Genomic DNA, 27,349 nt, shown 5'->3' with positions numbered 1-27,349 from the left:
CTTTTGATAATGCCCAGCATTCTGCTCGCTTTTTTTGAGGCCGCTGCACATTGCGCCTCCGGCTTCATTGTGTTATCCACCAATACCCCCAGATCTTTTTCTTGGCTGCCTTCCCCGAGTACCCTCCCTCCCATCGTATAGCTGTACCTGGAGTTCCCCTTCCCTATGTGCAAGACCTTACATTTCTCCACATTGAAGCTCATCTGCCATTTTTTTGCCCACTCACTCAGTTTGTTCAGGTCGCTCTGCAGGTCTTTGCATTCCTCAACAGTTCTGACCGTTCTGGAGAGTTTTGTGTCATCCGCGAACTTGATAACTTCGCACTTTGTCCCCGTTTCTAGATCATTAATAAATATATTGAACAACAGTGGTCCCAGCACTGACCCCTGCGGAACACCACTTGTGACCCCTATCCAGTCAGAGTAGTGCCCTTTTACTCCTACCCTCTGCTTCCTGTCCGCCAGCCAATTTTTGATCCATCTGTGCACGTCCCCTTCCACCCCGTGACTCCACAGTTTCTTCAGTAGGCGTTCATGGGGCACCTTGTCGAAGGCTTTTTGGAAATCTAGATATACGATGTCTACGGGGTCACCTTGGTCCAATTGTTTACTTATCCCCTCAAAGAAATTCAGTAGATTCGTCTGGCATGATCGGCCTTTACAGAAACCATGCTGGCTTGATCTCATCAGATTATTTTTTTCTATATGCTCATTGATACCTTCCCTGATCAGTGATTCGGCCATCTTCTCCGGAACAGAGGTTAAGCTCACCGGTCTGTAGTTTCCCGGGTCGCCTCTCGATCCTTTCTTGAAGATCGGTGTAACATTCGCTATCTTTCAGTCCTCCGGGATTACCCCTGTTCTCAAGGACAGGTTGCAAATATGCCGCAGTAACTCTGCTGTTTCATCTCTGAGCTCTTTCAGTATTCTCGGGTGGATCCCGTCTGGGCCCGGAGCTTTGTCAGTTTTTAATCTATCTATCTGCCTGAGAACGTCTTCGAGGCTTACCTCCATGCATGATAATTTCCCCTCTTGATCTCCCCTGAAGATTTTTTCTGGTTCTGGCACACTAGATGTGTCTTCTATTGTAAAGACCGACGAGAAGAACTCATTTAGCCTACCGGCCACCTCTTTTTCCTCTTTCACCACTCCCTTCCGGTCACCCTCATCCAGGGGTCCCACCTCCTCCCTCGCTGGCTGTTTCCCTTTCACATATCGGAAAAATGGTTTGAAATTTCTTGCTTCGTTGGCCAGTCTCTCCTCATACTCTTTCTTGGCTTTCCTGACTACTCTGTGACATTCAACTAACAGAACATTCAACTAACAAAGATAAGAAGCTAATATTTTTCTATAAATACAGCTTATCCTATAGCCAAGGGGTCAAATGCAGATATTAGGTGGGGACAAGATGGGGTGGTACGAGGTCCACCGAGAATGACGTGGAGCCATGAAACAAGTTATTCCACACTGGCTCCACATCGTTCTCTTCTTGGTTGGGCTGAGAACTTTTCAGCTGTCCCTTGTACAGCGTACGTTGGGATAAACAGATGGTAGGCCAAACTCAAGGCAAGTTGTTTATACAGTTAAACAAGGTATAAGGAACTGATTTAGTGGTTCATAGACAAAAGCGCGCGCAGACAACTGAGCACAAGGCGGAAGCGCGCCGAAGTAAAACAGTATTTTAAGGGGTTCTGACGGGGGGTGTTGGTGGGGAACCCCCCCACTTTACTTAACAGAGATCGCAACAGTGTTGTGGGGGGTTTGGGGGGGTTGTAACCCTCCTCATTTACTGGAAACGTAACTTTTTCCCTCTTTTTTAGGGAAAAAGTGAAGTTTTCAGTGTAATGTGGGGGTTACAACCCCCCAAACCCCCCACAACACTGTTGCGATCTCTGTTAAGTAAAGTGGGGGGATACCCCCCCCCCCCGTCGGAGCTCCTTAAAATACTATTTTTTCTTCGACGCGCTTTCGCCTTGCGCTCAGTTGTCTGCGCTGGGTTGTCAGCGCACCTTTGTCGTTGCGCGCTTTTGACCTGTTACCGATTTAGTTAGTGTGTGTAGCAAGCTAGTCGTGATGCAGAATGAGTGTATGAGGGAAATCCTGCTATGTATTAAAGGCTTTCACCCACTTCCTGAAGTCGAGGTGGTCTGGGAGTAAATTCTGGACCGTGAGGACTACTCCTGAGAAGACACTTTTGATTCATTAGAGACCCAGAACTGATTGGCTTTTAAAAGTTATTCTTTTGAACCGCCATCGTTTATTTAAAATTTTGATTGTTTCATTATAAGAGGACAACTGTAATACAGTGCTCCGCAATGAGGATTAGACCCCTGAGGCAGGCCTTATGGCCAAAACATGAGCAGCACAGGTCGCCTCTTTTGATTTCCTTTCTAACTAGTAGGATTCAGACCAAGTCACTGTCCCAAGTTTATCTCAACTAGCTGTGCCCCACTTTAGTCTCCCCAAACAACAGAGTCACTCGTTGCCTAAGTACAAGTATGATGTGAAAGAAATGTGGGCTAGGGGGAGATATGAAAGACATTTTAAAAACTTTGTAGTATAAATGCACAAGAGGTTAGTCTCTTTTCATTAAAAGAAAGCTCTCGAAGGAGGGGAAAGGAGATAGAACCAGAAGTAAGCTAGGGAAATATTTATTTATGGAGAGGGTAGTAAATATATGGAACAGCTTGCTGGTGGAGCAGGTGGAGATGAGGACAGAATTCAAGAAGGCATTGAACAATTGCAGAGGATCTCCAAGGATTGTAAAGCTGGTATAGATGAGCAGATGGGATAGTATGGCCTTGGTATATGCTCTCGTTCTCGGTTTCAGTTATGCTCAGCCTTGTTATAAAGTGGACTAATATGGCAACCTCACTACTTTATTCGTTCACCTCTTGCACAATCTTCTAGTCTAAACCATATTTATCTTTTTTTCTTGTAGGGCTGGAGTCATTAGAAATTAAACAGCACACACACAAAAGTGTGAAAGAGAGATCTACTGATTATTTCTGGGAGTTATTGTGATCATGGACTCCTCCGAGGTCCCAATGGAGACCGAAATGATAGAACTGGTAGCCAACAATAAGGATCAATCAACACTGAGTCTCCCTTCAATGGAGAGTGACAGGTAAAATATTTGCAGAATATGAATAAGGAAAGTTCTTAGACAAGAAGGAAGAAGATTTGAATGCCCTTTGTGGTAGCCTGAACATCGTAGCATTTTAAGAACATAAGAATAGCCTTACTGGGTCAGATCAACAGTCCATCAAGCCCGTTCCCAAGGTGGCCAATCCAGGACACAAGTACCTGGCAAAAACCCAAATAGTAGCAACATTCCATGCTACCTATCCCAGGGCAAGCATTGGCTTCCCCCTTGTGTGTCCAAACTATGGACTTTTCCTCCAGGAACTTGTCCGAATCTTTTTTTAATGTATAACTTTGAAATGAGTAAGAATAAGAGGATTATAAGTCCTGTATGATGTCTAAAGGTTTAAAGGGAGTCTGTTTGTCTACTGGAGCAAAGAATTCACACTCAGAAGGTGACTTACTGAACAAATTTAACACCAAGTTCAAATTTCACCGTACATTACATTAGAGATTTCTATTCCGCCATTACCTTGCGGTTCAAGGCGGATTACAAAAGAAATAAAAAATGGAGGGTTACAATGGAAGAACATTTGTCCTTTCTGAAGAGGTAAAGAGTAGGTTATGTAGTTTCTGTGTGGCGGGAAGAGGGAGGGGGGAAGGACGGTAAGTTTGAAGTTAGGGCTGTTTCAGGAATTTCTTGAAGAGTATAGTTTTTATTTCTTTTCTGAATGTCTTGTAGTCTGGTGTCGTTATCAGTAGATTGGAGATTTGATTATCTAGTTTAGCTGCTTGAGTGGCCAGGAGGCCAACGTATAGTTTTTTCCGTTTTACTTCTTTGATCGAGGGGTGTGTGAATGGGGTGTGTGTTTCTCTATGTCTGATTGAGGTGGTTTGGATAAGGCGGTTGTTCAGGTAGGCTGGGCTGTCTCCGTTTAAGGTTTTAAATAGCATACAGTAGAATTTAATTAGTATTCTTTCTTGGGCTGGTAGCCAGTGTGAGTTGATGTATGCTTCTGTAATATGGTCGTGTTTTCTCAATGAGTAGATGAATCTCAGAGCTGTATTTTGGATTGTTTGTAGTTGTTTAGTCATTGTTGCAGGGTAGGGGAAGTAGAGGATGTTGCAGTAATCTACTAGACTTAGGATTAGGGATTGTACTATGAGCTGGAATTGTGTCTTTTCGAAGAATTTCCTGACTTGTCTTAGGTTTCTCATCACTGCGAAGGATTTCTGTATTGTTTTATTTATTTGCGGTTGCATGGTGCAGCATCGGTCTATAGTCATCGGTCCTTTTTCATTTCTTACCAAAATATACCTTCAGTTGTCTCTATCATCTATTCGTTCATATTTTTATTTAATAAAGAACTTAACTTTCTAAGTACCAGGGAATCAGCTGCAGACCAGAGTCATGCTTCACCTTAGGCGTTGGAACTGGGAGGTGGGGGGAGGGATTTGGGGAGGATAGGAAATGGAGAGAGAGAGACCTGGTCAATATCAAGAGATATTACTCCGGCTGAATTCAAACTTGTGCTTCCTGGTTTTTCTAGGGCCCAATGGATCATTTATTTATTTGGCCCCTACCTTGTAGCATGCTCTTCCCCCCAGTCCTACTGTCAGAAGATCCTTGAAACACTTTGAATGATTGCTAAAAGTGCAGTTTTTTTGTTTTTTTGCTGTTCCATATGATGCTTTCCTCATGTGAATTGGTCAGGGCTGTACTCTGGATACTTAATACTTTATGTTTAACTTTTTAGGAATCTCTAGGACTGTGTGGTCTTGAAAGTATGGTATGTGCTTTCTTCTTAAAAGCTGGAGCTCTTTTCTTTTTTCGGCATGAGACAATCGCACGTGGACAAACACGCCCAGACAACCGTGCACAGGATGTCAGCATGTTGCAGTTCAGCACTATTTTAAAGTGCTGCGAGGGGGGGGGGAATCCCCGCACTTTAGTTAGAAATGTTGGTACTCCCGTTGGAGGGTATAAGGGAGGAACCCCCCCATTACGGAGGAAACGGCCGTTTTCCCTGTTTTTTAGGGAAAAATTAGATTCCTCTGTAATGGGGGGGGTCCCCCTCAGAGCGCTTTAAAATAGTGTTCAACTGCAGTGCGCTGATGGCCTGTGCGGGTTTGTCCGTGCGCGATTGTCTCGCACGCTTTTGACTGGACACCCTGTTTTCTGCTCGTTTGTTCTTGTATAAAGCAGTATAGTGAGTTTAATCAACTGTATCTCCCTGGTATATACTGTGGGGCACAGGGGCCAAAATACTTGGGGAAATTTTTTGAATTGGATCCCAGAATGTTATTGCTTGAGCCATCTGATATGTATTTCCTTATGTTTGTTGCCGCAGGTTTGTTGAGAACTCCATCAATCAGGCAGAACTGGAAGAATTTCTACCTCATGCCCCTGAGTCAAGAAAGACACACTTTATAGATGTACGTTTGGGTTTATATAATGAAAGCATAAAGGTTACAAAAGGAATACTTTCTGTAGTTCACAAGAAAAATAAGAACATATGAATAACTTCATGGTGGCCAAGGAGCATTTTCCCTATGTGTCCTGGTGGGCTCACAGTCTGGTGCAGTGGAGGATTAAGTGACTTGCCCAGGGTCACAGGGAGTAGTGTGGGGTTTGATCCCACAACCTCAGGGTGATGAAGCTGTAGCTGTAACCACTACAGCACACTTTGCTCTGCTAGTACCTGGCAAAAACCCAAAGAGTAGGAACATTCCATGCAGTGACTTCCCCCATGCGTCTCAATAACAGACTATGGACTTTTCCTCCAGGAAATTGTCCAAACCCTTCTTAAAACCAGCTACATTAACTGCTGTTACCACAACCTCTGGCAATGCGTTCCGGGGCTTAACTATTCTCTGAGTGAAAATAGTTATTTCTTCACTATAAAATGTAATGTAACTCTCCATCTGTTACGGGCATAGGAGGATTAAAGCAGGGCTATGCTCTGCCAGATCATCATCATGAAACATTTTGTTTTCACCCTGGAACCTTTTTGAACTTACTCTTCTCCCTCCGTATACACGGGGGTTAGAGACAGAGCCGGCCCGCGAATATTGAAAAACCCCGAATAACTTTTAGGGTCGACTCTGACATCCCTCTGCCTCCCCTTCCTCCCTCCTGCATCCCAGACCTTACCTGGTGGTCTAGCGGTGGTGTGGGGCAGGAGCGATCTTCCTACACTTCTGCCCCGTGCAGAGCCATCATCAAAAATGGCTGCCATGAGTTCCTGTTGTAGTCTCATGAGACTACAGGAACTCACAGCAGCCATTTTTGATGACGATTCTGCATGGGGTGGGAGTGTAGGAAGATTTCTCCTGCCCTGCGTCACTGCTAGACCACCAGGTAAGGTGTGGGGAGGTCCGAGATGCAGTGATTCACCCATAAAAACTAAGGGGCGGTCCGGGGCAAAAAACAACAAATAACCGAATCCGTAGGTACTAAACCTATGGATTCAGAGGGAGAAGTGGATGAACTCCTTTCTTCTTCTAGCTCTGCTGTAGCTCTCTGCAAAAACCAGCAAACATGTGGAGCCCCATTCTAAAGATTAGAGTTGAGATGTCTAGGTCAGGTTCTTCTTATTTTTATTTATTTGACTTGATATACAACCTCTACCACTCAAGGATCTCAGCAGTGAACATAATAAAAACAAATCAATCATGAAAGGAAAAGAACAGCAAAATTTATAAAGGAAAGGCATACCATACATCAAAACACATAAACACAATATCAAAACAAAACAAAAATCCCTATGCATCAACCCATCACCAGGCCACCCACCTGCCAACTGGTAGCATTGTAGAAAACTGAGAAAATATAGATTTTTAACAAAGATTTAAAACGGGGAAATGTTTGTTCTAATTTTATAAAATCCAGGAGAGAATTTCAAAAGGAAGGAGCCAGAAACTAGAAGGTTATGTTACCTATTGATTCTAAGTGAGCCTGTTGTGAACCTGAAAGAACCGTTCTGTGAGGAGCTGCTGAAAAGTTCTCAGTCCAACCAAGAAGGGAATGACGTGGAGCCATGAAACTTACAAGTTATTCTACATATTCACTCCTAAGTTCAACATATTTGGCACATCGTGCCTGAAGTTTCTGTAAACCTTCCAAAAAATACTCTGATGTCTAGTCACTGAAATACTGCTCCACTGCTGCAATTTCCTCTGAATCACTGGAAAATTGTCACCCTTTCAAATTCTTTTTAAGATATGGAAACAGAAATAATCAGATGGATCAAGATCTGGTGAGTAGGGTTGGATGGTCTATACACTGAAACCCCAAATGTGTCAAAACATCCATTGTTTTTCCAGCCTTTTCATCAGGTTCATTGTCTTGCAAAACTAAAACTCCTTTCTGCAGCTTCCTTCTCCTTTTTTTTTTTTTTTTCCAATGCTTCCTTTAATCAGCACAGCAGGTTACAATAGTATTCTGCATTAACTGTTTGGCCCTTGGAAGATAGTCATTACAACACCTTCCTGATCCCAAAACACTTCCTTCCTGCTGACTTTAGAGTCTTGACACAAGGTTACTGAGGAGGCGTCAAGCAGGCAGAGAAAGTACCAGAAGCAAGCAGAGAGAGCGAGAGAAGACACAAACAGCAGGCTGATAGAGAGAGACAGAGGACACCAGCAGAAGGCAGAGAGAGCAAAGAAAAGACACCTGCAGCAAGCAGAGAGTGAGAGAGGGCACCAATGGAAGCAGAGGGGAACCAGAAGATGAGCTTTCCAGTATTCTGCACGGATTGTCATATGTATGACTACCTCCCCTCAGGGAGACAGTCATATGTATGCGGCCGGTGTCAGGAGCTGAAAAGCTTGAAGACTGAAGTCAAGCGACTAGAGGGCAAGATACAGGAACTAGAAGGACTTTACACCATGGAGGACCCAATCAAGGCAGCTGAAGTCTTCACGAGAGAGAGACACATTGAGAAGGAAGTCAGGGAACTTGAGAAATTCATTGAGGAAGCATACAGGATGAAGGTGGAAGAGAACGAACTTCGTATGAAAGAAGAAGTTACCCCGACACCAACATGGAAGGGAGAACAAGAAACAGATGACCTCGAAGAAGACATACACAGAGGGATACTGCAGGAAGAGGAGAATTTGGCTAGTCGAGGCCCAGAAGAAGAAAGAGCGAACCACACCAAGGACATTGACCTGAGACAGGAGCGAAAATTGAAGAAGGGAAAATCGGCGATCCTAGTGGGAGACTCGATCCTGAGGCATGTGGACAGCCACATAGCAAGAGGGAGAGAGGATCGATTGGTTACCTGCCTCCCAGGAGCAAGAACCAAGGACATCGTGGACAACATTGGAAAGATCCTAGGCAGTGCGGAGACAGAAGAGACCGCAGTAATGATCCACATCGGGACGAACGATGTCAGCAGGAGAGACTATAGAAGAAGCAAGCTGATAGAACAGTTCAAGATTCTGGGAAGGAAGCTGAAGATGAGGACCCAGAAGATAGCATTTTCAGAGATCCTACCAGTACCTAGGGCAGATGTGAAAAGGCAGGAAGAACTACAATCAATAAATGCGTGGATGAGGAAATGGTGTGAGGAAGAGGGATTCCACTTCGTGAGGAACTGGACAACGTTCTGGGGCAAGAGCAAGCTTTACAGGAAAGATGGACTACACCTGAGCACGGCAGGAACTAGACTTCTAGCAAACAACGTCAGGAGAAGAATAGAACAGGCTTTAAACTAACAAGAAGGGGAAAGCCGACAGTCGACCAAGTGTCGACGATTCGGAAGAAGGTATCCTGTGAAGATACTGAGGGGAAAAAAGGCCGGGAAGAAGCAAGGGACAAATTGCAAGAGTCGACTAACCCAGAAGAGGAGGTTAGAAAGATTGTAGCAAAAGAGAAGAAAATAAAGACTGAAGCGCAGGGAATGGAAATGAAGACAACAAAACACCAGGATCTAAATTGCATATATACCAATGCAAGGAGCCTGAGAAACAAAATGGGGGAACTAGAGGCTTTGGCCAATGCAGAAGACATAGACATCATTGGAATTTCTGAAACATGGTGGAATGAGGAAAACAAATGGGATACAGCACTGTCGGGGTACAAACTCTATCGCCAGGACAGATCAGGACAGAAAGGAGGTGGAGTAGCCCTATACATAAAAGAAAGCATACGATCGACAAAAATGGACACAGCAGAGACGGCCAACAAGCTAGAATCGCTATGGGTTAAAATACCAGGAAAGAAAGGGCCTGAAATAAAGATAGGCCTGTACTATCGTCCTCCTGGACAAACCGGAGATATCGATGAAGAAATGGAAGCCGAGATGAAGCGAGAAAGCAAAAGCGGGAATACAGTTATTATGGGAGACTTCAACTACCCTGGGATAGACTGGAGTCTTGGAAGCTCAAAATGCGCTAGAGAGACAGAATTCCTGGAAGCTACACATGATTGCTTCATGGAGCAGCTTGTTAGAGAACCAACGAGAGGAAATGCCACTCTGGATCTAATCCTAAATGGGTTAAGGGGACCTGCAAAGGAAGTAGAAATAGTGGGACCGTTGGGAAGCAGTGATCATAATATGATCAAGTTCAAGGTTGAAGTAGGAATACCGAAAGGGAAGAGAACCATAGCGACAACTTTAAACTTCAGGAAAGGAAACTACGAGGCAATGAGGGAAATGGTAAGAAAGAAACTTAGGAACACTTCCAAAAAATGGCAAACGGTACAACAAGCCTGGTCTTTTTTCAAGGGCATGGTGAGCGAGGCGCAAAATACATATATCCCCAGGTTCAGAAAGGGGTGCACAAAGAGTCGAACAAAAGACCAGGCATGGATAACCAAAATAGTGAAGGAAGCAATAGGCAATAAGAAAAATTCATTCAGGAAGTGGAAAAAGGACAAAACTGAGGAGAATTGGAAAGAGCACAGGAAAAATCAAAAAGAATGTCACCGTGTGGTTCGAAAAGCCAAAAGAGAGTACGAAGAGAGGCTAGCTAAGGAAGCACGAAACTTCAAACCATTCTTTAAATATGTTAAAGGGAAGGAGCCGGCTAGGGAGGAGGTAGGACCGCTGGATGACGAAGACAGGAAGGGAGTTGTGAAAGAGGAGAAAGAAGTGGCAGAAAGGCTAAACATGTTTTTTTCGTCTGTATTTACAAATGAGGACACTTCAAACATACCGGAACCTGAGCAATTCTTTCATGGAAGTCAAACAGAAAAATTAACATACATAGAAGTGAGCCTTGAAGACGTATGCAGGCAGATAGGAAAACTAAAACCTGACAAATCCCCGGGTCCGGACGGAATACATCCAAGGGTTCTGAAAGAATTAAAGGAGGAGATAGCGGAACTACTACAGCAAATTTGCAACCTGTCCCTAAAAACAGGCGTGATCCCGGAGGATTGGAAGATAGCCAACGTTACGCCCATCTTTAAAAAGGGATCAAGAGGAGACCCTGGAAATTACAGACCAGTGAGTCTGACCTCGGTTCCGGGAAAAATGGCAGAAGCTCTGATAAAAGAGAACATCGATGAACATTTCGAAAGGAACGAACTACTGATAACCAGTCAACATGGTTTCTGCAAGGGTAGATCGTGCCTAACGAACTTATTGCACTTCTTCGAGGGAGTTAACAAACAAATGGACAGAGGAGACCCCATAGACATCATATATCTAGATTTCCAAAAAGCCTTTGACAAGGTGCCCCATGAACGTCTACTCCAGAAGCTGAAGAACCATGGGGTGGAAGGAGATGTACATAGATGGATCAGAAACTGGTTGGAAGGTAGAAAGCAAAGGGTAGGAGTGAAAGGCCACTACTCTGACTGGAGGAGGGTCACGAGTGGTGTACCGCAGGGCTCGGTGCTCGGGCCACTGCTATTTAATATATTCATAAATGATCTAGAAACAGGGACAAAGTGTGAGATAATAAAATTTGCAGACGACACCAAACTTTTTAGTGGTGCTCGGACTATAGAAGACTGCGAAGAATTGCAAAGGGACTTGAACAAGCTAGGGGAATGGGCGACGAGGTGGCAGATGAAGTTCAACGTTGAGAAATGTAAAGTATTACATATGGGAAGCAGAAACTTGAGGTACAACTATACGATGGGAGGGATATTATTGAAGGAGAGTACACAGGAAAGGGACTTGGGGGTAATGGTGGACACAACAATGAAGCCGATGGCACAGTGTGCAGCGGCCGCCAAGAAAGCGAATAGAATGCTTGGTATAATCAAGAAAGGTATTGCGACCAGAACGAAAGAAGTTATTCTGCCGTTGTATCGGGCGATGGTGCGCCCGCATCTGGAGTACTGCGTCCAATTTTGGTCACCATATCTTAAGAAGGATATGGCGTTACTCGAGAGGGTCCAGAGGAGAGCGACACGTCTGATAAAAGGTATGGAAAACCTTTCATACGCTGAGAGATTGGAGAAATTGGGTCTCTTTTCTCTGGAGAAGAGGAGACTTAGAGGGGATTTGATAGAAACTTACAAGATCATAAAGGGCATAGAGAAAGTAGAGAGAGACAGATTCTTCAAACTTTCAAAAAATAAAAGAACAAGAGGGCACTCGGAAAAGATAGAAGGGGACAGATTCAAAACGAATGCTAGGAAGTTCTTCTTTACCCAACGTGTGGTGGACACCTGGAATGCGCTTCCAGAGGACGTGATAGGGCAGAGTACAGTAATGGGGTTTAAGAAAGGATTAGACAATTACCTACTGGAAAAGGGGATAGAGGGGTATAGATAGAGGATTACTGCACAGGTACTGGACCTGTTGGGCCGCCGCGAGAGCGGACTGCTGGGCACGATGGACCTCTGGTCTGACCCAGCAGAGGCACTGCTTATGTTCTTATGTTCTTATGTATTTCCTTGGTCTTGGAGAACCTGAGTGTTGCCATTGCATGGACTGTTGTTTTGTCTCAGGATCATAGTGGTATAACCATGTTTCATCTGTAACCAGTCATTCCAAAAGGATAGCATCAGCTTGCTGCAAATGCTGCAAAATCCGCTTGGAAGTGTCCACTCAACGTCGTTACTCATCAGCATTCAAACATTTGGGCACCCACTTGGCTAACAGCTTCTGCATACCCAGCTACTTGTGGATTATACACCCAACACATTCCCTGGATATCTGTAGTATCTCAGCAATTGAGATACTGCAGCTGATATTCGCCGATCTGCCAAAATCGGGTCATGGACATGATCAACAACTTCAGGAGTTAACACCATTTGAGGCCTCCCAGACCTTGCTGCATTTTCGGTCTTGAAACTTCCATGCACATCGTCTTCTCTGTGGAGTATGATGGGCATTTGTCACTCAATGTTTGCATCGTATATTCATGGATTTGCTTTGGAGTTTTCTTCTGCAGAAATAGGAACTTCATGACGGCTTGGAGTTCCACACTTGAAAATTCCACACTTTTCATTAACATGGTTAAATCAATGATCTGAAACAATGTCAAAACATAGCATTATAATTCTGTAAATTAACACTTTTCAAAATAAAATAACACTCAGCTACAGTTGCAAAATAACGCTCAGAATTTAGGAAGTTGGTTGGGCTGAGAATTTTTCAGCAACCCCTTGTATTTTAATATGTTGACTGTAGAGCACATGACGGAGTATAAGGGACAATAGAAAATGAGAGATAAGAAGGGGTATCTGTATGGAAAGCTTTATGTGTAAGTATAAGAATCTTAAACTTGATTCTAAGATGTACAGGCAACCAATGCAAATGAAGTGGAGAAACATGATTATACCAAGATGCTTTAAAAAGAAAAAGTGCTGCACAATTTTGTAAGGTTTGGAGGCGTTTAATGACATCTGGCAGACCTTTGTAGACAGAATCGCAGTAGTCTAATTTGGGGAAAAAACAGAAAGTGAGAATTACCATGTATAGGGAATCAAAATCCAGGAAATCTCTAAGAGCTCGCAAAGCATGTAATATGAAAAATCCAGCTTTAGGGGGAGTGGCTAAGATGGCGGCATTGACCGAGGGTTGAGATCAAGCTCTCGTGGCTGGTAGAATTCCTTGTTTTTCCTCTGAGCAGTTATGCCGCATGAACGAAAAGGTTTGGTAAATGTGCCTACTTCCTTGACGCCAGCACCTCCTACTCGACAACAGACGATAGAGCAACTACTGCCCGGAATCTGCATTAAGAATGGCGAATTAGCCCCGCGGTGGGAATAGGTAAAGAAGGCCTTACCTCACAGGGGCATGAAATCTCCCTTTTGCCACCGCAAATGGAACCACCTCCCTGTCTGGTGGATATAAACACCCTGGAGGCGAGAGCTAGCAGTGTTGCCGAGATTGCACCTAGAGTTCCTGCAGAGGAAGCGACCAGTGCAGATGAGCATCTGCTGATGGATACCAACATTGGGGAGAGAATCCTCTCCAGTGAGGTGACTTTATCAGCAATTTGGCATATGCTCCAGAAGTTGGACAAGGCTGCAGTAAAGACATCAGAGGAGGTAAAAACTTTGGCTGGTAAAATTGATGATATTTCAAGAGCCTTGGAACATTTTAATATAGAAATGAAAATCTCAATTGTAAATGTACAATCAGAAGTTCAAGCTTTACAAGTTTTTAAAATAGCTGTGATTAAGAGTAATACTATACTTCAAAGAAAAATAAAAAATATTGAGAATTTTAATCGCAGACTTAATGCCAGAATCTTGAACTTCCCCAAAGTACCCGGGATTTCAGCATATGAGATGTTTAAGAGATACTTGGTGGAAGTATTAAAATATTCATAGGACCATATTCCTTCATTAAATAAAATATATTATCTACCATAGACCACTAGACCCTGGGAAACATTGGAGGGAGTTGATTTAGAGACACCGCAATTGAATGTTGTTAACATATCTGCTATCCTGGAAGAGTCTATTTCTGACTCTTCATTGAGAGTGACACTTCTAATTTCATTTATTTTTCAACAGGACTTGGATTCCTTTATGAAACTCTATTTCTGCTTATCACAAGAACTGTTCTATGGTTATATGTTGAAGAGTAGGGGTGAACTACAGAAGGGATGGTGAGAAACAAAAGAAGTAGACTGGTGGGAGGCGGCCCTAGGGTGGGCCTACATTGTAGACAAATGAAAACCAGGTCTACGTGCGAGCATAGTTACAGTTTGGACATCTTTAATGCGATCGGCTAAATAGCTCTCTTGATTTTTATTTTTGCTTTATTAAGCTCAAAATACATTTAATAAGGCACAACATAAACAGGGCAAACAGCAATGCTCTTTGCTAATTAGAGGAAAACATCCATTAACTGAAGCAGAGTATATGAAAAAAAACACAGCTGTAGGTTTCTTGCTAAAAAGCTACCCTTTTTTCTGACTAAACAGTGCTCCAATCAGCTCATCCTTGAAAGCAAAGAAACCATATGAAAAAATATATAGATTGCATACATAACATCATTTGCAAAAGCTTAAAAATAGAAAAACCAGATACAGACCTTAGCATGGCTTCTACTTCAATGCAAATGGAGGTGTGCAGCTGCACAATGCTGACCTCAGTGTGAGATCATCAAGGTTCATCTGTGAGGTTTAGTGGCCACAGGGTTAATATTGTCCCAACCGATATGGCCTCGGCTGTGTTGCACACCAGCTCAGCAAAGGAAGCAAGATGGCAGGCGCTGCAGCACGTTATTTGGGCCCACTGTAAAAGATTAGCAGTGTTGACTGTAATAGTTATAATTCTTGATCGGCCAAGATCCTGCTACCTCTGTCACTGAAAAAAAAAATGGGAGCAAGAAAACATAAGACGCCCGGCACCCATGCTGCTGGTATGGCGTGAACAGGGAGAATCATGGCACTCCAGTGACCTCCTCCGTTGCTCCATTTAGACCGGTGCCTCAATATAAGCGGTTTTCACCACTGATAACACCCAGCACTGAACCCCTCAAGGGCAGTTAAATCATGTATTGGGGAGGCATAAAAAGGAGGACGTTCCCAGCGATCATATTGCTGCTTTGTATGGGGAAGTGAGGAGCTTGGTGATTCAGCGTCCTCCCTCGCTCATGGCACCCACGTGATTCCCAGCACACCTCTTAACATCACTTGTTTTGCCAAGTGGTTGATTGACATCCAAGCTGAGTGGCGCTGTGAGGTGCTGTTTATAGAATCAGGCCCTTAATGTATGGTAAGTGCATAATTTACTGCATATTAGTGAACAGGCTCCAAAGTCTCTGAAATGCTGAAGAATTTTGAGCAAACTGATCATGATTGCATATTAGCTGTAGCAAATGGTTAGAGGAGCAGTTTGAGAACCTGGGAAGCCAGAGTTCAGATCTCGCTGCCTCTCCTTGAGATCTCGGACAAGTCACTTAACCCTCCAGTGTTCAGGTAGACATTTAGATTGTAAGCTGCCCAAGGAGAGGAAAATACCTACTAGACTTGAATGTCGCTCACCTTGAACTATTACTAGCAAAGGCAGGAACTAAATCCAAATTCAAAATTCTCTACCAGGCATACTGTAAAGTAATACAAAACCCAACAAATATCACTCAGGACCAACGGAGCAATTCTACTAAGAACATAAGAAGTTGCCTCCTCTGGGTCAGACCAGAGGTCCATCGCGCCCAGCGGTCCGCTCCCGCGGCGGCCCATCAGGCCTATGACCTGTGAAGTGGTCCCTGACTATTCCTATAACCTACCTCTACTTCTATCTGTACTACATTATAATAGCTTGGGGGGTAGCAGACTGCCCAAGGCGCCATCTTGGTGGGGGACGCTGGCATCTCTCCTCCACTTGGCCTACCTATCTCTTCAAATCTTCAGTGGCAGTGAGCAGCATCTCCTACCTGCTGCTCGCGCTGTCCTCAGCTCACCTGTCACAGACCAGGAAGTGACATCAGAGATACTGCTGAGGCAGGTGCTGCTTACTTACAGATTTATTTTGTTTCATTTTGCTAAATGATTCATTGTAAGTTTGCTCAAAGCAGGTTATAATCAAAATGTAAATTCAACAATGAAACAAATGCTAATAAAAGAGTAGAATTATCAAAACAAAAGTCATCCCAACCACCACATGACCATCTCCTCCCACGTCTACCTCAACCCTCCAGCTCCCCAGATTTCAGAGTTGATGGCTGAGGCTGTTCTATTGGCTTATTCTAAATGGTTTTCTTTCTGCAGTTTGAAGGGAAGACGTCTTTTGGCATGTCTGTGTTTAACCTCAGTAATGCCATCATGGGGAGCGGCATCCTGGGACTGGCCTATGCCATGGCTAACACTGGAATCCTTCTCTTCCTGTGAGTATCACTTTGAGAACACCTTTACGGCTCATCTCCTCTTTTACTGCCTTTAGTCAGTCCCAAGACTTTCTCCATTTCTCTCATGTTGGTTTGCTTTTAGATCATATTCTGCTGGTTAAGGTAGACGTTTATCATAAAATTCGTACTACATTTCATATGATTTTGGGGGGTATTATAGCTTTAGAATTTGTTTGAATGGGATGTACCAGAGCCAGCTGGTAATTTCTGAGACGTGTAGGGAATGGAGGGAAGGGGGGCAGTTGTTATGCAAGAATAACGAGCAAAAGTACACTCGTTCTCACAATAACAAAATTTTTAATTTATTCAACAATGGTGGTCTGACACTTGAGTAATGTTACCAATAAACTGAGAGATCTGTCCCCATTCTGGTGGGAAACTGGGAGACAGGCTCATCCTCCTGAAGATATATATTTTTTTCTCTCCTTCCCCCCTTATACGTACATACTTCAGTCACACAGACACCATATCGGAAACATTTACAAGATTACGCTCCAATAGCCTCTTCATTACTTTACTGTGTAAGAGGATATATACGGTAAGTTTAGAATAGTATATCCATTGATGTGCATATTATCTTTGGCTTTTTAATAAAGTTATTCTAATTTTCCTTTGCTTTTCTTATACTGCTGTAGATAGCAAGGCAGCACACTTTTTTTTTTTATATATCTTCATGAAAGAGGTTCACTAAGAATAACTTTTTTATGCTCTCAGGAATTAAGATTCAGCTCACAGCAAAGGACTTTATTCTTTTCCAAGTAGGATAATCCTTAGCAATGCAAGAATGAGTCGTCAGGGCCAGATTTAAAGACTGAACAAAAAGCCTGTAAGTTGGTTCATTTGCACAGCTTTGAAACGGTGCATTTTTTTTGCCAAAGAGCTCAGTATCCTGCTGCCTTATAGAGGTTCTTGCTGGTTCTGTACACTTGTTGATCCCTTTCTTTGTGGTGCTTATGGAGGTACAACTTTTGCAAGAAACGAAGGAATAATTTCCCCCGTTTCTTAAATTTAACTTACGAAACCTTATAACATTAGGATGTTTCATTTTTAGGAGTGGATTTTTCTTTTTCAAATTTTAAAAACTAGTGACCAAATTATGCAGTTTTGTATGCTGAATCTAAAGCTTTCTTCAGAAACTGCTTAAGGCAATTCTTACCTACATCAAATCACAGTTGCAATATGTAAAGATTAAGTAATATTTATTTAAACATACAAATAGTCTGAATACATATGTTGCCATATAATTATCTTTAAAATGCCATTTATGCAGTTAATTTAATGTTAACAAAATCCAGCAGAGGTCGTACCTTGTTGACGTCTTTTTCAGCTCGTGAGCTCCCTACTGATCATCTGTCCCCTAATACAATGTTCCCTCCTTTGCTGATTGCATGTAACTGGGTCTCTCCCAGAGGACCCCAGTCAGCATAAACTCATTGAATTTGTATTACCAGGCTGAACTCTGTGCTTCTTTAAACAAATTTATTTAATATCAAACAAAACACACTCAACCAGCACCTCCTAAAGTTAGGGCAAGTTGGGAATGTATTTTCATACACTTCTCTCATTAAGCTGTATTTTGGAAGGTTTCATCTTATTGTCTACAATGACACCCAGATCCTTTTCTTGGGCGCTAACCCCCAAGGTGGACCCTAGAATCCGGTAACTGTGATTCAGGTTATTCTTCCCAACGTGCATCACTTTGCATTTGTCCACATTAAATTTCATCTGCCACTTGGACACCCAGTCTTCCAATTTCCTAAGGTCACTTCTTGGACAAAGGAAGAGCCAATGCTGGCACGAGCAACAGCTTGAGGTTGCTTCTTGCGCCACAAACATGTATGAGGGAAGGGAAGAGGCACGCACGGCAGTAAGAGGCAGGGAAGGGAGGGGCATCATCAGCCCAGGAGCCTCTCATCCTCACTATGCCACTGGCAGGGATCTCCCTTGAATGGTTATTGGAGTCACAACTGTTGATAAGACACTCTGCATGTGTATGTTTTTTCTTGAGTAGACACTTGAAATGTGAAGATGTCTTTGCAGACATCTGAGATCTAGGTCCTTTAAAACCTTAGCATGATCCTCTGCAGGAAATGCTACCATTACTTCTGGACCATTAGAAGTAAGTTGTGAAGTCTGAGATTGGCTTCTGCCAACATTGCTTGTGCTCTTTTTAGCAGATCAATTGCCTTTCTGGCTGTAGGGAAAGACTTCAAGCCATCATCTGTAAAAGGTTTTTTATCAATGACGTGTCTGGCATCTGTGCCATACTCTTTCTGTCCTTCCTGGGCTATCCTGCCCTGTATGTGATGAACTTTCATTCTGTATTCTGCAATCTCTTGATTGAGATCATGGTTACAATACCACAGGAATCTCAAGTAGTTTCTGTAATCTGGATGCACCAGAAAGCAGTAGAACATTTGCTGGATGTCTGCTCTTATGGCAATAGGTTCTTTCCTGAAGCAAATTAGGACTCCTAGTAAGCTATTGATCATGTCAGGCCCTGAAGGCAGCACATTGTTGAGGGAGACTCTTGGAATTGAGCATTGGAGCCATATACAATCCTAATCTGGCCTGGCTTTTGTGGATAGCATATGTCAAAAATAAGTAAGTACCAGAATTCTTCATTATCTTTCAGCAGTGGAGCTAGTTCTGCATGAGCGTTACGAAGTGCAGTTTTGTCTCTGTTTTCTTTCACAGGGACTTCTGCAGTGAAGTAAGTCAAGATAAAGCTTGCTCCCTGTTAGGCAGTCATGTTCTAGATGTCCAAAAGGGTAGAGGAGTCGCCCAACTGTTTGACTCATCTCTAGAGAGAATTCCTTGGAATACTGTATTGTCCAGATGATCTTCTGGATCTGGTGGTGAAGTGTTCTGATAGGGTTCTGGTTCTTCCCAGCTGTAAACCTCCTTTACTTGCAGATTGTGTGCTTTATCTCTCACTACACTGAGAGATTGTCAGCCGGTTTAACTCTTTGAATTTGTAGCCCAAATATTACCAGGCTAGATTCTGTGATTATTGAACAGATTTCTTTAATATCAAACTAAGAACAAAGAATAAATACACTCACTGTTTTGTGGATCTCAAGGCAGCTTCTCTCACAGAATCACACTTCTACTGGCACGTCCTAGATATAGGGAAAGCCAGGAATGTTGTAGCACAGACCCTATGTTAGAGGTTATATGTACTTAACTTCTCTCAAGTTAGGAGCAAATCTAAAGTATAGGAACAGATTGGGGAAACAATGCCTTCTCTATGCTTCCTCTACAGCATTTGGTGGCTAAAGATGGAACCTGTGAAGAGAAAGAGAGACTACATTCACTTGCTTAAAGACACACACTCTCACTGTTTACATGTCGAAGATAAGCCCTCTGTGCTGCAGCCACTTACGAAGCTCACAACAATGTACATTATTTACATCTTAAATAGCACTTTGTTCACGCAAATATTGGAACATAACAGATGGTTCTGACAAGGCTTGAACAAAGTGGTGGGCCAGTTGGCCAAAATGCACATCTAAATTTGGTCTCTTCAGTCTGTTGAGGCAGACGTCGCCTATTATCACCCATCCCAGGGCTAGTCGGTAAACATATGGGGCATCGGTTGGACCTGTTATTGTTCCCAGAACTCTTTCTAGTAAGAGTAGGATCTTGGCCTTTGGATCCACTGGAAGCTGGCGTTTGTTATTAGTTGCATATGAGAGTGATGTTGCGCAACCTCGAGTGTAGGAATTTCTTCCCTGATGTCTGATATTTGATTGCACGCAGTTAGAATTGGTAGATCTCTCTTGATGCTGCCATCACATAACCACTCCCTTTTTTCCCTGTCTTCCTTGTCCTCCCCAAACAGGTTCTACGGTGGTAGGGGTAGCGGGTTTCTCTGGATGATAAATAAGTCAAAGAACTCTGTCCTTGCTAGGGACTGGTTACTTAATTCGTCATTGACGACATACATTTTTACTGCTTTTTCTGGTTGCTCTTTTGTCACATGCCTCTGTAATATGTAGTGACGTTCAGTGATGACGTGTGCTTGGTTTCCTTCTCCTCACCATGGCTTGCATCTGAAACAGAAGTTCTTGAAGAGATCGGCCTGCTCCTGAGAGGATGTGCTTGTATTTCCTTAAGAGTTTTTTTTTTGCTGCTCGAACCCTTGGCATTTCTGGAGAGAATGTGGTTTATTAATGTATTGGGTATTGTTGCTGTGGATCCTCTACTTTCTCTATAAGAGGACTATTGCTTGGCTAAACTTTGTTAGGGATGTCTGACCAATGGGCTGCAGGAGAAGTGGGAACATTGGAAAAATCCCCCAAATCCCCCTCCAAATGAATTTTGCCAAACTCCAGACCTAGCTAAATTGCCTAGATAAACTCCATTTCATGAAAATCCATAGGGCCATATTCAAGATAAAATACCTACAAACAAACATTATTGCTTGCTTTATAATATAGAATGTAATTTAATTAGAAAGTGATATCATTTAGAAAACTGCGTTAGTGAGTGCTGCAAGGGCAAAAGCCCCTTCAATTCCTTTGGGCTTCAGGGCATTTACTGTGGTGGCCCGTGCTAATCAGCTTTCTAAAAGAAGCCCGATTGGACTCTTGATGAAAGCTTCTGCCTGTGTCAGTCCTGTTGGTTTGTTTTCTGCAATAAAGAGCCGATTGAATTCTATCCTCTTTTGTTCCCACTGTGCTTTGTCTGCTTTGGTTGTTTTTCGTGGACTTCACTCAGAGGGAAATTCTGTAAATAGCGTTTAAATGTGGAGGGGCATAATCAAAACATACTTCTAAGTTTGATTTGGCAATAGACACCCAAAGTCAGCAGCAGGAAAATGGCCATTCTCGAAAAATATGTCTAGAATTATTTTTCCCCGAAAATCGTCTATCTAGACATCCAGGCTTTTGTTTGTCCAGACTGCCGGGATGTCTATCTTTATACCACTTTTATGACCAAAATTTTGTCCAAATCCCAAATGCCCAGAACAAGACCATTTAGACGTGGGAGGGGTCAATCTTGTAATGGACTGGCCACCCAGACATGGCAGCAGAGCATTGGGGCACCTTACATAAAAAGGGCCTGATAAACATCTTGCCAGAGCTCCTGAAACACCAAAAAACCCCACAATACCCACCTGTCTACAGCTAAATGGCAGAAGACCAGGGTTTTGGAGGATACACTTTTGCCTCCATAAATGTAGTGGTTAGAGTGGCTTATGGGCCTGGGTCCTCCTCTCTATGGTTCACTAACTCACCTCCCAGACGACTTAAACCACCTCTGTGCAGCTCTACTGGGTTTTCCTATACCAGGTGCTAATGTTCTGGAGATAGGTATGTACGTTTTTATTCTGATCTTTGTAGGGATGTGAGGGGGGGCTGTGAACACTGGGGGAGTGTGTGTGTGTGTGGGGGGGGTGTTTTCTTTGTCTCTGCAATGGTTATCTGGTCACTTTGGATACATTTTTGGCACTTATACCTGTTTTTACATAGTCTAACTCATAATGTTTAAGTTTAAGTTTCGATTATCTACGCAGGATGACTAAGTCTGGGTCATTTCTCTGCTTTCTCCTAGTTTCCTTTTGAGTGGCGTTGCCTTGCTATCCTGCTACTCCATTCATTTGTTGCTGAAATCCTCAGGAATTGTGGGTAAGTACTTCTAAAATAGCAGTGATATTTATAGAACTTGTTCAAACAGAGGATACAAGATTTGTAGGGTTGAGAAAGGGAAACTTACAAATAATTGCACACTTTTCATTAACCTTAAGAAAACAGTGAAAGTGATAGAAGTATTCCTACTAATATATCCTCAGCCTGTTTTGGTGATTAATGATTCATTTCTTCAAGACCTAGAGAATGTTCAGCCTATTCTCTGTGTGGCTAAGTTAAAATATATTCCAGTTAGCCAGTTCTGTAGATACTGTCCGAATAATACAAAGTAACATAGTAGATGATGGCAGATAAAGACCCAAATGGTTCATCTAGTCTGCCCAATATGATTCAATCTAAAAATTTGTTGTTGTTTTTTTCTTCTTCATAGCTATTTCTGGGCAAGAATCCAAAGTTGTGCCCGGTACTGTTCATAGGTTCCAACTACTGAAGTCTTTGTCAAAGCTCACTCCACTCCATCTACGCCCTCCCCAGCCCATCCTTGGAAGAGAATACTTAGTTTTATCAAGTTACCCCAAGCATGTCAAACTCAAAGGCTGTCATGGGCCAAATAAATGAGGTTTATGTTTATGTGGGCCGCAAAAAAGCAACAACGTCATTTTTCATACAAACTTAGGTTTATTTTGAAAACTACAGTATAAAAAAAGAACAAGAGCAATGATAAAAATAAATGTTTTCTTCCTGACACTTGGCATTTCTTCTCTGGTACTATTCTTCCTATTTTGAGGAAAATCTTGTCTGCAGTGATTACTTTTAAAACCTACCCAAGGTGAATGTCGGTAATTCTGGATCTGATAGGAGACTTATTTCCTTTAATAAATATAAGTACTTCCAAACAAGGAAATAATTTCATATGTGAATTTTCAAGTATTTTCAAACCCGGCTGACAAATATTAGCAAAATTCAAGCATGCCAACTTCACTGTATTTTGTCTTCAAATCTTAATTGCACTGGATCTCAATTACTGAGAAAATTGAAGACAACAAAGAGAATTTGTCTTCCAAAGATTTAAAATCTGCCAATCTTGTTTCAAACTCAGCTCTAAGGCTTAAAAAAATTTTCTGTGTATTTTTGATATGATGCAATATCATTTAAACTTGATTTGTTTATGTTGCATAGCGGAAAGTGCGTTAAATCTTCATTTTTCAACTGCTTTTCTCAAAGAACTAACTTACATTGGAATGCGTTAACTTGATCACACTTGTTCATAATGATCTGATCTTTTCCTTGCAGTTTTAAATTTAAATCGTTTAAGTGTTTTCTTATATCAACCATGAAGGATAAATCTTGTAACCATAATTGGAGCAGCATAGTCAATATTTGCTTTCTAATTACCATAATGGAATCTGACTAAAGCTACAGCCATATTGTAACGCCAAACTGTGTGTCTAATTGAGTCTTCATGATTTGGATAGATGGTGCCAGGGAGCGAGGCAGAGCATTTCTGACTGATTTAACGCAAATGACTCTCTACACATTACTCCCCTTCCCCCACTGCCAGCTTCTGTTTTCCGCTGTGGGACCTGAGGCAATTTTTAAAAGCCCTTTTTCCTTAGCTTTTTTAAAATTAGATTATTATTAAATGTTACAATCAAGTAATGGAAATAGGAGAGAAAACAAGGAAATATACACATTATTACCTACAAGCCCACATTAAAGGTAACATAGGAGGTTCATATAAACAAACACATATTTCATAGCAGAGTAGGCAACAATTACTATCCAACCCTATTTAAACCTGATCCTATCATATAGGTGCATTCAAACCTCTATTGCCAATAAAAGTTTCTAAATGCACTGGATTAAAAAAATAACATAAGAATCTGTGCCCTATGTCACCAGACATTTACATGGAAACTTTAGGAAAAAAGATGCACCCCCTGCTAAAACCTTCAATTTCAGCTGGAGGAAGGACTTACGACGTTTTTGAGTTTGTCTTGAAATATCGGAGAACATTAGTTTAGTCTGACAAAACAAAACAAAACAAGGTACGTTCTTCTTTGTAAAGAAAGCTCTCATAACTGTTATCTTTTCTACTGAAAATAACATTATTAACAAAGTAGATTTTGTCTGAATTGTTTCTTGTGATGATTCCAAAATGTTTGTTAAATCTAGACTCTCTCTCCCCTCTTGTTTCCTTTCCAATAGCTTGAGGCAAATAATAAGCATTTCTTACATCTGTAGCTTCTAGACTCAGTTGTAATATAACTTTATTTTAATTTGATTGTATGAGTGTTTCCTTTTATTATTGGCGTTCTTTTCAATTTGATTTTATTTCTCTAAGCTGCTTTGACCTTTTGCATTAAGCGAGATCAAATTAAAAAAAAAAACATAAACATTTCTCTAGGAGAGAGATAATGTGTTTCAGGAAAATTATGCAATCTCAAATTTGTTGCTCTGGAGCCATTTTCTAATGCCTCTATTTGCAAATGAATAATCAAATTCTCTTTCACTGAAGTTGATCATACCGACAAGATTTAACCTGAGAGTCCATTTTCTCCAATCTTTTCGATATTAGAAAGTCTCTTATTTTGTTAAGTAAACTTTTCAGATAAAGCACTAAGTTACCTTGTGATGTCTGATCCATTATAGTTATTGCCAAAAAACATCTTGAAGTGATATCTCAAAAAGGGGAGGCAGAATCTTTTATAAGTTGAGATTTAAAAAGAACAGGTGTCGGTGCCTTAATAGACCCAGTGTTAGATGATCCCTGCAACACTATAGAAGAATCTTGTCCATTAAGAGGTCCAAGTTCCTACTGAACCGGAACGTACGCAGGTAGGGCTAGACTCAGTTAGGGCGCTGGTCTTTTGACCAGAGGGCCGCCGCGTGAGCAGACTGCTGGGCACGATGGACCACCGGCAATTCTTATGTTCTTTATTAATCACTATATCCAGGAGATTCCTCTTGTGAATAATCAGGTTGCGGGGCAGGGGTATGTTCCCCAGAAGAAAGGGAAGCCTCTGTGGGTGGGGCAAACTCCAACTGCACTACCAAAGGAGTTAATAGATGTTTGTCCATTGGACTTTTTACCACAATCGGAGCTTAATTTCCCTTAGATCCTACTTTCCACTGCCCCATTAGAGCGGAGCAGAGAACCACACACCACGCTCCATGCTCCTATGTGCTCTGTAGGGGCTCCAAAGGGGTGTTCCACCTTGGTCACGCCCCTTTGGGCACACAGCCATGCGACTTCCGCATACCGTGGAATGGACGCTCAGATAAAGGGGAGGGACCAGGCCCCTTCTCTGATATCACCAGTTCTTGAGTGTCCAAAACAGTGCCTGCTCCAACTTAGCACTCCTCCAATGTTAACCCTTTTTCCTTAGCTATGCCTATTGATCTACAGAAATCTCTTTGAAAATTGCCCTGTGTGAGTACTCTGCAGTCTGCAGTAGTCACATGAAAATTAGAAGCCATTTTGAAACTCCATATTTAAATACAACACACCAGTTACAGAGAATGACAAGAGGACAGAATTTGTCACTGTCCCCATAGTTAACTACAGATACCCATCCCTGACATTCTTTAATAAAGAGAGAGGGAAGAATGAGAGTCTGAATGGGCCCAGCCACTGACCCTCAAACCTTGCATTGAAGAATACCGATATAGAAGGACTGAGGTTGAGATAGACACTGAAGAAAGACAAAAGGGGAGGGTATCTGTGATTAACCATGTAATCTCTTTGAGCTGTGCTCAAGAGCCTTTTCGTAGAGCGGCTCTTCCTCACCTGGAGCCTTTACTTTCAGAGATCTAGTGGCTAGGAATTAGCATCGTATGTTTTAAAATGTGCTGCTGCCTTGGAAGTGACACAGCAATACAAGGCTGGGCTGACAGGAAGGTCGAGAGCTTTTGCCATGATCCTGGAGGCTTGGATGTATGTCCAGAAGTCAAATGCTTTTTGTGACCTTGGGTTAAGTCCTCTGGGGACAGGGAAATACCTATTATGCAGGGCTGTTGACTCTTGAACAAATGATTTTGTTTCCAGGAATCCGGGCTTATGAGCAGCTGGGATACCGGGCGTTTGGCACACCAGGGAAGATGGCTGCTGCTGTGGCTATCACACTACAGAATATTGGAGGTAAACATTAGGAGATCAGACATGACTGGGACCGTCAGAGCAGAGCTGGGAGGAAATTTGATATAAAGCAGGAGAAACAGATGCTCATAATACTATTAACACAAAGCTTAGGATATTAAAAGACAAAATCCTTGAAACTCCCTCCCCCCATCCCATTTGCAGAGGGTGAAAAACCAACATCCATCCCCATCTCCATTCTTTCACTAGAATTCAATTACTATCCGCAAACTCTTGTATGGGCTCTTGACCTCTCTTCTCCATTATGACCGCCTCATATTTCCCAACGAAACACACTGAATTCCACCAAAATTGGAAAGACAACAAGGATGCATTTTTCCAGCTTTTCAAAATGCTACGGATTGCTACTAGTCTTTTATGAATATTAGTGAAATGAACAGAAGCAAAGAGGTTAAAGATCACTCCAGCATATGTCAAGGGAACATTTCTGTGTAATAGTGTTTGGATGCGATTCCACACCTGTTGCCAGAAGTTATGAACCATAGGACAAAAGAAGAACATATGATCTAGCGTTCTAACATAAAGGAGAATATTCTGAGTTAATTTTGTTTAATTTAACAGGAGTCCATATTACACGTTTGATTACAAAAAATAATGATTGTTTCATGGAGGCAGATTGACAACATTGGATGCGTTTAAGGAACATGAATTGCCATTAATCGTCAGATAGTTCCATATGTCACGTAAACATCAACGTTTCATTTTCTTTGCTCTAAATGTACCAGGATTTTATACCAATTTGATGCTTCGTGACCTAACCCCAATATTTTTTTACATATTGAAATAATACTTGGTTCTGGTGAATTTATGAACTAATTATGGGCATGTCTAAATTGCAACCATTTGAAGCTATGCGAAAATCTAATTTGAATGGCTTCAAACATCCTGATTGTACCATGTCTGTTAAGGTGTGTATACCCAATACTATCCACTCTTTCCATATGATATGTTTCCCACTACTCCATAGAGGACAAAGAATTGATTTCCCAAAAGGAGTCTCCATCTGAGAATCAATTTCAGCAAGTGCCCTCTGAATGGACTTTATAATATTGTGGGAGCACAACACTGATTAGGTCTTGCAAGCTAAGTGGGCTAAGTAACTTTTGCTCTAATATATACCACTTTGGTAAATTTTGCTGATCAGGCAATAGCTTGCCTTAGTATGTAGACACTATGATATTCAGTCCACCATAACGTACGCTGTAAGGTTTTAAACGCAAACCTTGGTTGGTTGTTTTT

At 42.1% G+C, this 27,349-nt stretch overlaps 1 protein-coding gene across 5 annotated transcripts in view; it reads left to right on the top strand.

Annotated features, from left to right (window-relative positions):
* Positions 1–27,349, top strand: part of SLC38A3 (solute carrier family 38 member 3) — a 149,161-nt gene that overhangs the window by 77,116 nt on the left and 44,696 nt on the right. For 4 of the 5 annotated variants that reach the window (XM_033926665.1, XM_033926662.1, XM_033926664.1 and 1 more), the window contains exons 3-7: positions 2,941–3,126; positions 5,435–5,519; positions 16,221–16,336; positions 21,917–21,990; positions 26,000–26,092. In XM_033926665.1, coding sequence (XP_033782556.1) covers positions 3,026–3,126; positions 5,435–5,519; positions 16,221–16,336; positions 21,917–21,990; positions 26,000–26,092 — 469 coding nt within the window. In that variant the 5' untranslated portion in view covers positions 2,941–3,025. The remainder of the gene's footprint in view (positions 1–2,940; positions 3,127–5,434; positions 5,520–16,220; positions 16,337–21,916; positions 21,991–25,999; positions 26,093–27,349) is intronic. The other variant, XM_033926667.1, reaches the window with a different exon arrangement.

The sequence above is a fragment of the Geotrypetes seraphini genome, chromosome 17, assembly GCF_902459505.1.
Source record: "Geotrypetes seraphini chromosome 17, aGeoSer1.1, whole genome shotgun sequence".
In the NCBI taxonomy this organism is placed as follows: domain Eukaryota; kingdom Metazoa; phylum Chordata; class Amphibia; order Gymnophiona; family Dermophiidae; genus Geotrypetes; species Geotrypetes seraphini.
This window is presented reverse-complemented; position numbering and strand designations above follow the sequence as displayed.